General features: G+C 40.4%; 1 protein-coding gene across 1 annotated transcript; it reads right to left on the bottom strand.

The window, feature by feature from the left end:
• Nucleotides 1-2,637: 2,637 nt before the first annotated feature.
• LOC139718503 (diamine acetyltransferase 1-like) lies at nucleotides 2,638-8,412 on the bottom strand. The gene is made up of 5 exons (XM_071629977.1): nucleotides 8,307-8,412; nucleotides 4,874-5,018; nucleotides 4,108-4,287; nucleotides 3,720-3,760; nucleotides 2,638-2,865 (listed from the first exon to the last, which is right to left on the bottom strand). Exons 2-5 carry the CDS (start codon nucleotides 4,995-4,997, stop codon nucleotides 2,638-2,640), a joined length of 573 nt encoding a protein of 190 aa, XP_071486078.1. The 5' UTR covers nucleotides 4,998-5,018; nucleotides 8,307-8,412.
• Between the last annotated feature and the right edge of the window lie 957 nt (nucleotides 8,413-9,369).

Raw genomic sequence — 9,369 nt, forward strand, 5'->3', positions numbered from 1 at the left:
ATATACAATCTGTAGTAAAAGACACAATGATTCGACGGAAAGCGCCGTTTTAAAGTGTCACAAATGTACACACTAGTAGTTATGTACATGTGGGATGTACTGTATGTATGGTTGTTTTAAAATGTGTATGTATAAAGGTTGACCAGATTAGTGGAGAACTTTCTATTTGGTATAGATACAGTACACACAGGTTGACGAGTTTAGTGGAGAACATTCTATTTGGTATAGCTACAATACATGTTGTTGATTTACAATACATGCTTGTGACAGGAAATACATTGTACCATATCGCTCACTCAACCTAGAATGATTTCTCACCCAATCTAGAATGTTCTAGGAAGTGTTTACATATTTGGCTGAGTGATGAAAAACATGCACTGTCCCTGTAGCCCAATGTGACTGGTAGTTATTTTTGGTAGGAAGTTATGCACATAGTTAGGCAGTGAGTCAGCTAGGATTTCTGGAACAGTCTTGAACTTGCTAGTATACAAGTATGTGGCCCTAGGCTGGAGCAAATTACAGAACATTCAAGAAAGGGGTGAATGGACCTATATAAGCCGCAGAAATTCTGCAGTAGGCAGAGTACCTAACACCTCTGCTCCGAGATTTACGTCACTTCTGGCTCTGAAGCGACTTGTTATAGTCAGTCCTGTGTTACCTGCTGACCTGCTCTATTTGTGGAGATAAGGCTTGGGAGACATTTTGTCTGCAGAGAATTAATTTGCCTACATTGGAGATAGCCTCCATTTTTATGTCAATGGACATTGCTACGACAAAGCTGTGACGGGCTGGATTCCCAGCTGGATATTATTGGCTGAATCATCATTCAACGCATCGACTGGACGCGGTCGTCATAAAGCCCCGGTCACGCAGCACTCCACGTCTAAATCACGTACAAAAAGTTATGAAAGTCTGGTGGACGTGGTCGTAAGTGGTAATTTTTTGGTCAATTTTGGTTTGGCCGTACTTTGTACGGGGTATGGCCGTTAGCGGCTCTTCCTCTGCTGAAGCACTGCCTAAGCACGGCTAACCACGTCCAGCTACGTGTATGTACGCGGGAAAAAATCCATTTGTCAGTGATAAGCCGCTCAACACACGCTATTTCCCGTGATACCAACGCGTAACACGCGTCAGATGACCGTGCTCTGCCCGTGACAGACTGCTAAACTTTCGCGTCTTACCGCGTCTCCCCAAATTTTAATCACTGCCGGAACACGGATTATCACGTGTGTTGCACGTGTGTTGCACGTCTTTACCACATGTGCCGCCCGTGGTTGTCCGTGGAATAAAATTTTGAGCAGTTCAAAACTTTTTACCGCGTCCGACGCCGTTCCAATTTTCTCCCGCGTCCTGCCACGTCTATAAATCGACCGTAGCTCGTCTTAAACTCGACATTAACGCGAACAACATCGTCTGCTTCACGGGAGACCACTTTTTGACGGGTTTTGGCCGTGATTAAGCCGTAAAGTGCTGTGTGACCGGGCTTTAACGTTTGGATTCTGCACGTTTCGCTGTGGACGTATACCCTGGATCTTTACCCTTGAACCATACCGTGGATTATTGTAACCTGCGCCTCTGGATTTACATCGGAGGAATCATTCATCGGTGCATCAAGGATCATTCATCTGTGCATCGAACATCGTATTTGGACATTTCCATGTACAGTTGTACATGGACCTTGTGATTTAAGATTTGGCTGTAATGCGTGTGATTCCAGTACCGATTTATATGATTTTTCTATTGATCACTATTGTACTGTTGTGAAAAGTGATTACGAGTCTGTACCCACAATATCACTTTTGATGAACCGCCTGAACATTAGTTGTTTCTTTTGTGCGATCATTCTCAGTGTGATTTTGGTCGTAACAAAAGACTGAAGTCCGTTCCACTTTCACGAGGATAAACTAGACAAAATTCTTGTCGACTCTGCCATAAGTAGGTTGCAGCCAAGGTTAGGATTCATTAAATCGATGAAATGAGGTTGGATGGAGTGTTACTCGAGTGCATTGCAACTAGGCGGAAGAAGAAGGAGCTGAAAAAGGCCTTATTTCATTTCGTCCTTGGCTTTGCTCATTCTCCGTAGTTCTCCACCCTCTGTTATATCATCATAAATGATCATGTTGCAGGAGATTCCATATTTGCTCCTGCGACAATTGCTCCCGTGAAATATCTGCACGCTAAGCCAAACATACATCATACCCACAAACATAACCCTAACCCTTATCCCATTTCTCACATCAAATTGATAAACCGAAAACGCTATCACAACCCTAACCCTAAGTTCTTGGAGAAAATAAGACCGGAGCAATTGTCGCAGGAACAAATGCCATGTCACCGTTGCAGGAATAACAGTAAGTTATTATAGCACCTCATTATACACTCCTTTTCACCCAGCGCTCTGTCTTTGTGATAAAACATGACTCGAAACCCACATTTTTTATGAGTCAATCACTCACTTCTGAGCGTCGTCATAATCTGTAGTATGCCAAATCATATCAAACTTCGCATTTCATGAGGTCAGTTTTCATAGCGACAACCGAACTGCTTCCAGACGATTGGGTGTTACCTGGTTACCACTGTGACCACAATGCCCGGTATATGATAGTTATTGTAAGCTGTTATTATGGCGAAGTGTCTCTATGAATCGGAATCTTGTTGTGTCTGTATATCAATCTTCACGTCCTCTCTCGATTTGAGTTCTCTCTCGGCCAGGACTTGTAATTTTTCGCTCTCGAGTGCGTATATTTCCAGCTCCTCATCCTTGGTGACGTTGTGCGCACCCAGCTTCTCGTAAACCCTGATCGTCTCCGAGTTCCACGCGTAGACACGCCACGTCATGGCAGAGCACCCAGACTTACGGGAATCCTGCGGAGGAACAATTAATGAGCAAAATGATTTCGCCCAGCCGTCATTTGGGAGCTTTAGATTTGCGACGTGGACGTTTAGGTGACGACTGCGTTGGCAGTTCTTCTCTCTCCCTGCATCGTGTTACAAAGAAGCTTCAGATTACGCGAGGACGCAACCTATACAAAGTAAAATGGCGCCCCCATAATTATGATCAGTGCATCGAGTAACTCTCTGCGTCGTGAATTTGATCGGACGCAAAAATGGCCCTGAACCGACCGTGAAAACTGAGACGACGCGAGATCGATTTTGATAAGCGATTTTGCGCATGCGCAGAACAGGTGTTTTTCCTCTGAATGTCCGCGTCGCGAAAATCCAAAGCTCCCTGTTACAGACAGACTGAGCCAATTATGATGACGGCCTATGACTCCGGTTGGAATCGTATGGTGTACGTGTACTTGGATAGGAAACAAGATTTCGCTCTAAGACATGACTCTATTTATCTCTGTTCAAACAGACTGCCTTTTGCGTGTTTTTGCCCTATGTTCATTTCAACTAATTATTTGTTGTTGTTGTTATATGACTTGTGTACTCTTAGTGTTTCATCTTAGCAATAACATATCAAGATATAATTTGCCTATTCAAAAGAGACATTTTTTTTTTGTGTGTCAATTCAAAGATAATGCAATGAGCTGGGACACAGGTCAACAGAAGCCACGATATGCTTTGCTAGAAAGTGGGTATCAGTCAGCGCAGAATGTGAAATAATTCCAACTCATTATGTCAGAACAAGGATAATTTCCATGCGCTTAACATCGCAAACGTTGAAAATAAAGATGCAATACAACTAGAAATAACATGAAAAAAAAAGTTACCTTTGCCATCGTGTTGAGTAACGCCGATGCAAGTCCCTTTCCTGTTGGAAATAAAACGAGTATGTACGAATCATGTAAAATAACAAAATTACATCTGAGGAGGGTTAAAACACAGGGTGTTTCATCACATCGTATCTCAAGCCGTTTGAGGATCAGTTGCGCGCGCACACATATCGTATCGCATCGTAATATCACATGAGCAAACACATTCCATCAAATAGAATGATTTTTTAACAACAATCGGACACATAAACAACAATAACAAACGACAGACGAAATTTATGATTTTTCATGTGTACACAAAACTGTGATATCGGTAAAACCCAATTGTGCAAATCGGATGTAACGGTTTTAATATTCTGCAAAGATTCTCCAACACTATACTCACGCCTGTGCTTGGCTGCAACGAAGAGACTGTTCAGATAAGTCGACTTGCCGGTGTAAGCTTGAACAATCGTGTTATAGACTGCGAAGCCTGCCAAATCTGCTACATCTTTGGAAGAGTTCTCGTTCTCGATGACAAGACACGTCGCCGGCGAGTCGGCGGAGAGAATGTGCTCCCGTACCCCTTAGGCAGTGATAAAACAGAAAACAGTATAATCATATTATGGACCCCGAAAAAATAAAGGGCAACAACAAAACAGATTAGGCAGACGGATGTAACACAGGTAGGTTTATTGAGGGTGTTAGTCAATGTTATGCTCTCGTTTATCCATTCTTTTTAGTTGCCCGAAATTCCTCCCTAAAAGTACGTATACATGATTACACAGGCACCATCACATCATAAGGTGCATTACTGCATTGTCCAACAGCCGCGAAATAAGGCCGGAAACGGGACGTAATGGCTTGATTCCTACAATTTTTTGTTTTGATTCGTTCAATGGTCAGAAGGAAGATTTAAAAATGTTAGAAACTATTTCGACTAGATATCACTGTCGCATTCTAAAAAAAAAAAGAAAAAAAAAGATATTAGTACAAAAAGACAAAAGGTCGAAACAGTTACTCTCTTGGATGTTCCAGAATGGTCCATTGCCTGTTCACGATGATTTTCATGTGATAAACGCATCAATGAACGATTGACATCTATCATATTCCTAGCCCACCCCCCCCCCCCCCCCCCACTCCCAGACAGAGTTATGACGTCATTTATTTACCGTCAATCGTCATCTGAAGAGACCCGGCGGAAAGTTTCTCGTACTCGGACATCTCTTTTATCAGACTATAGAGGGCAGCAGCATCGTCAGCTTGCCCGCGGCGAATCAAGTACGAACTTTCCATGGCTTTACAAGTCTCTAATTCCTCCACCGGAAATGAAAAAAACAAACAAACAAACGAACAAAAATATCGTCTTTCAAGAATGAAAGATATCCAATGCATGAAACATGAAATAATTATGTTTATAGTGAAATAACAAATTCTTACTGCCACGCGACATCCACGAAAATTAAATGATAATGGGCCCTCCGTTTTTAATGCCCCTTGTCATTTTCTGTTCTGCTTTTGCCAGTAGGCGTAACTGGTTTACAGTCCACAAACCATGACAGACTGTAATTTGGTGATCAATTTCAAAGACTGTTATGGAATATTTGTCTCTGTTCTTTCGATGACGGGTATAATTATTTTGTAGTACACGCTCTCTTTCCTTGTAGGCCTCAATGAATCATGCTATCACTTCGTCTTTCTTTGTTCTTTTTCTTCAAGTGTTTTACGAACACACGCACACACACAATTGCACACACACACACACACACACACACTTAAATATATGTATATGTATAATGCATGTATATGTATATATATTATATATATATATATATATATATATATATATATATATGTATATATATATATATATATATATACATATATATATTTATATAAGAAGAGTTTTATCCCAAACCAGCTAACTCCATTCTTCTTAAGTTGAGATGTCTGCGAATAAAGCTGCTAAAAACAAAGAAAATAAGAAAATAGTGGATATTTTTAATCATAACTTCTAGAATGTTTCTCTATGTTATACAAGTGAGGTATTACTGGAAAGGTTTCATTTTGCTCTATCAGATGACGGATTTACTTTGAAATGTTTAAAAATGGCGCTTAGCCCATTTTGCAGTAAAACTCTTCATATTAATTATACATATAATATATATATATATATATATATATATATATATATATATAATATATACGCACAAAGAACAGTCATGACGACTATATCAAAGCTAAATGTGGGTATGGGCCTTCTGATTGAGACAAAATATCTCCGAAGCTGGAACCAACTTATATACGCCATTATACAATTCAATTCAATTCAATTCAGTTCAAGTTTTTATTTTTCCATCCAGCAAGGAGTGAAACAAAGTGTAATATATCATTATAAAATCGAGTTTATCAAAACAAGTGTATACTATACACTCTTTTTAATGAACTCGGGTTTACTAGGAATATGAAGTGTAAATGTCCGGATTGGCGCGCGTAGGGTAATAACTGCGAATGATTGATAATCATTGTAACCTGTGATCTGCTACGAGATTATCTAACATCCCTCGCGGCAAAAGGTTTTAAAATGTCCTATCACAATCTGGAACAGGTTTGACGTAACATTGGTCACTCATTAGTTTGTTTACTTGTTTGTTTGTTTTATGCTCCTTCCCCATCTCGGAATATCGCTCTTGAACAAGATCTGATTTGTATATGGTAACTTAATGTTCTGCCTTTTTTTTTTGTTCTTTTTTACAACTCCTCTACACTGTTCAGAGATTGTATTATTCTCATCAAGTTGATTGTTATAAATAGTGTGATTCTGTATAATTTTTCAATAAAACATAAATTATAAAAAAAAAGGTTTGACGTAACAGTTCAGCATGACATCTTGGCGAAAAAACACCTTTATAATATTTTTTTTCCCCAGAAGGTATGAACGTACATTTTTCTACTCTCTAAAAGAAATCGAGTGAAAATATTCACTCCTAAAAGAGTGAATACAAAAAAGAGTGAATTTAGAGTGAAATTGGAGTGAATTTTGAGTGAAAATGTTCATTTTCACTCGTTTTAGAGTGACCTCAGGGATCACTCGAAGATTTTGGAGTGATCCCTGAGGTCATTCCAAAATGAGTGAAAATGAACATTTTCACTCAAAATTCACTCCAATTTCACTCTAAATTCACTCTTTTTTTGTATTCACTCTTTCAAGAGTGAATATTTTCACTCGACTTTTTTTAGAGAGTAAGCATTCTATCATAGTGGCCATGTCCTCTTGATATCAAGTCCAAAGTTTGAGGTCCAAAGTTTGAGGCCAAGCCTGTATCATCTCAAGGCCATTAAAATGTGCGAGACACAGATTATGTCACACCATGTAGTATAGTGCTTTCACAATAGAGTGCTCTTATTATGTAGAACATATCGAGAAATGTACTGCAGTCACATCATAGCATGATTAGTCCACAGTTTTGCGGGGTATTTTGTTGTTGTTGTTATTCTTACGAGACGAGACTTTGGATATCAATTATTTATTATACGATCGCCGACGATAGTTTCTGTAAGCCTGGTACAGTAAGAACATCCTAAAATTGTATTTCGCTGAACAAGAAATCTTAGATAAAAATCACCTTGAAATGACACTTATTCATCATAACCCAATCATTCAACGAGGCACAAGAAACGCAATCAAACGAAGCTACAGGACTATTCGTAGGCCCTACTATGTTTTATTAAGTAAATCATATTCAATAGATCTGCCAGTTGAAAATTTCATGAAGTTTATTTGCCCGGTAGATCTGGAATCTGTGGTATTGGAGCATGCAAAAGCTTGGATATGTTTCATGTGCAATCTTGTAAACGTATCGAAACTGAATAGACTTGTATGAAATAGTTGAAATTGATAGGCCTACAATGTATTCCAAATACCTTGTAAAGGGATGCAGTGAAACTATAATAAACTGCCTACAAACTGCGCACTCTTTCAAGAGATTGCTATAGCTATGAATGCATGATAGAGTATGCATCGAGTACATTAGTTGCCATGCATCAGTACTTACTGGATGCATAGCCATGCATCCAGGAAACTTGCTACTATATGTATAGGCCTACGCAGCATGACTGAAAAAAAAGTCAGCTGTCCTATAAAACAGATGATGTGCGTGTCTTTTCGGGTATTGGCAAGAATATTACGTGCATGGATAGGAGTAATCACGGAAACTATCTACAACATGTACTCTAAAACCCCATTCGACTTCGCCTCGCCTCGTGGGTTAAAACAATACCATAGTTGCCTTATCTACACAATACGGATACACTCAGATAGGTATAACCAAGGAGGTACTAGGCAAGCTTGCCTAGTACCTCCTTGGTATAACTGTATAGTACATGTACATACAACGTCATGTGTACTAGCACAATGGGAAATCCCCGTTCTTCACCAAGTTCACCATTCACATGCAGTTCGTACATACACTGTAGGCCTATATTTTTCAGCGCATCAACTCGCCTGCCGTTTGAGTACAATGTGGGATACCTGATAGAGAGAATATTAGCTCAATTGTCAAGATCATTTATAATATGGTCTGCAGTACGTTCAGCTCAGCTTACCTCTGCTGCATATAATGCGGTGCTCTGATGTCCCGCTTTTCTGGATCTGGTGCGATGACAGGAGAACGAAATTCCTATGAGGTTGCCCAGAAAGGTGATTCCTAGTGTTTGGAACACGTCGCATCGCAGTGCGAGGAGTAGCCTTTAAACAAGGCGACTCGCTCTGCGTGCCCCCGTATAGCGCGTTTACCCCACAAACCTGTTGGCCGGCGAGTGGAGCGAGCCGCCTTTATCCACTCGTTCAGGGATGTGTACTTTTGTCGTTGTTGTTGCTTTATATTCTTTGACAAATTTGCGTACAAATTTGACGCAGAAAATACACACGGCACCAAGGCAAGCCTCGTTAATATTAAGTAACTATTCTTATTCTAGTTAATATTAACGAGTAACGAGGCTTGCCTTGGTGCCATGTGTATTTTCTGCGTCAAATTTGTACGCAAATTTGTCAAAGAATATAAAGCAACAACAACGACAAAAGTACACATCCCTGAACGAGTGGATAAAGGCGGCTCGCTCCACTCGCCGGCCAACAGGTTTGTGGGGTAAACGCGCTATACGGGGGCACGCAGAGCGAGTCGCCTTGTTTAAAGGCTATGCGAGGAGCCGCTGCGCCGAGTGTATGGAAGCTGCGCATGCGCAGCTACAAAAGTCGTCTGCGGCATAGTTATTAGTCCACTGCCTGGACGCGTTGTTGTTTTGTGTGATCATTTACCGCGCGCACACACCGCTACAGCACGCGTATGCTCCACCGTACGCTCTTGTATTAATTTGCCGCGCACGCACGCATCTCGACCTCCAAAACAGTCCAGTCTGGTTTGCCAAGTCTCCCCGAAATATTTCGGAAAAAAATGGCCCCACCCCCACTCCCTCATTCATTTCGAGCATCCTGATTGGTCGATGAGATTGCGTCCAGCAGGCAATTTGTGGGATCGAAAAGAGTCGATCGATCTCTAATCTTGTAGTCTTATTGCAAACAGGTATATTGCATGTAGCAATATAACATACGTATTTTACGCCAATATTTGTATTAATCTCTACATATATTGATGGAATTTCAAAATTA

Source organism: Diadema antillarum, unplaced genomic scaffold (genome assembly GCF_040938485.1).
Source record: "Diadema antillarum isolate AM-2024a unplaced genomic scaffold, OU_Dant_1.0 scf00000095, whole genome shotgun sequence".
Taxonomy (NCBI): Eukaryota; Metazoa; Echinodermata; class Echinoidea; order Diadematoida; family Diadematidae; genus Diadema; species Diadema antillarum.

Coding starts and splice junctions, on each gene's coding strand:
- LOC139718503 (XM_071629977.1), bottom strand. CDS start 4,997: ATGGAAAGTTCGTACTTGATTCGCCGCGGGCAAGCTGACGATGCTGCT. Junction 4,288..4,873: donor TCTTCAGATGACGATTGACG/GTAAATAAATGA, acceptor TCACTGCCTAAG/GGGTACGGGAGCACATTCTC. Junction 3,761..4,107: donor CGTTGCAGCCAAGCACAGGC/GTGAGTATAGTG, acceptor TATTTCCAACAG/GAAAGGGACTTGCATCGGCG.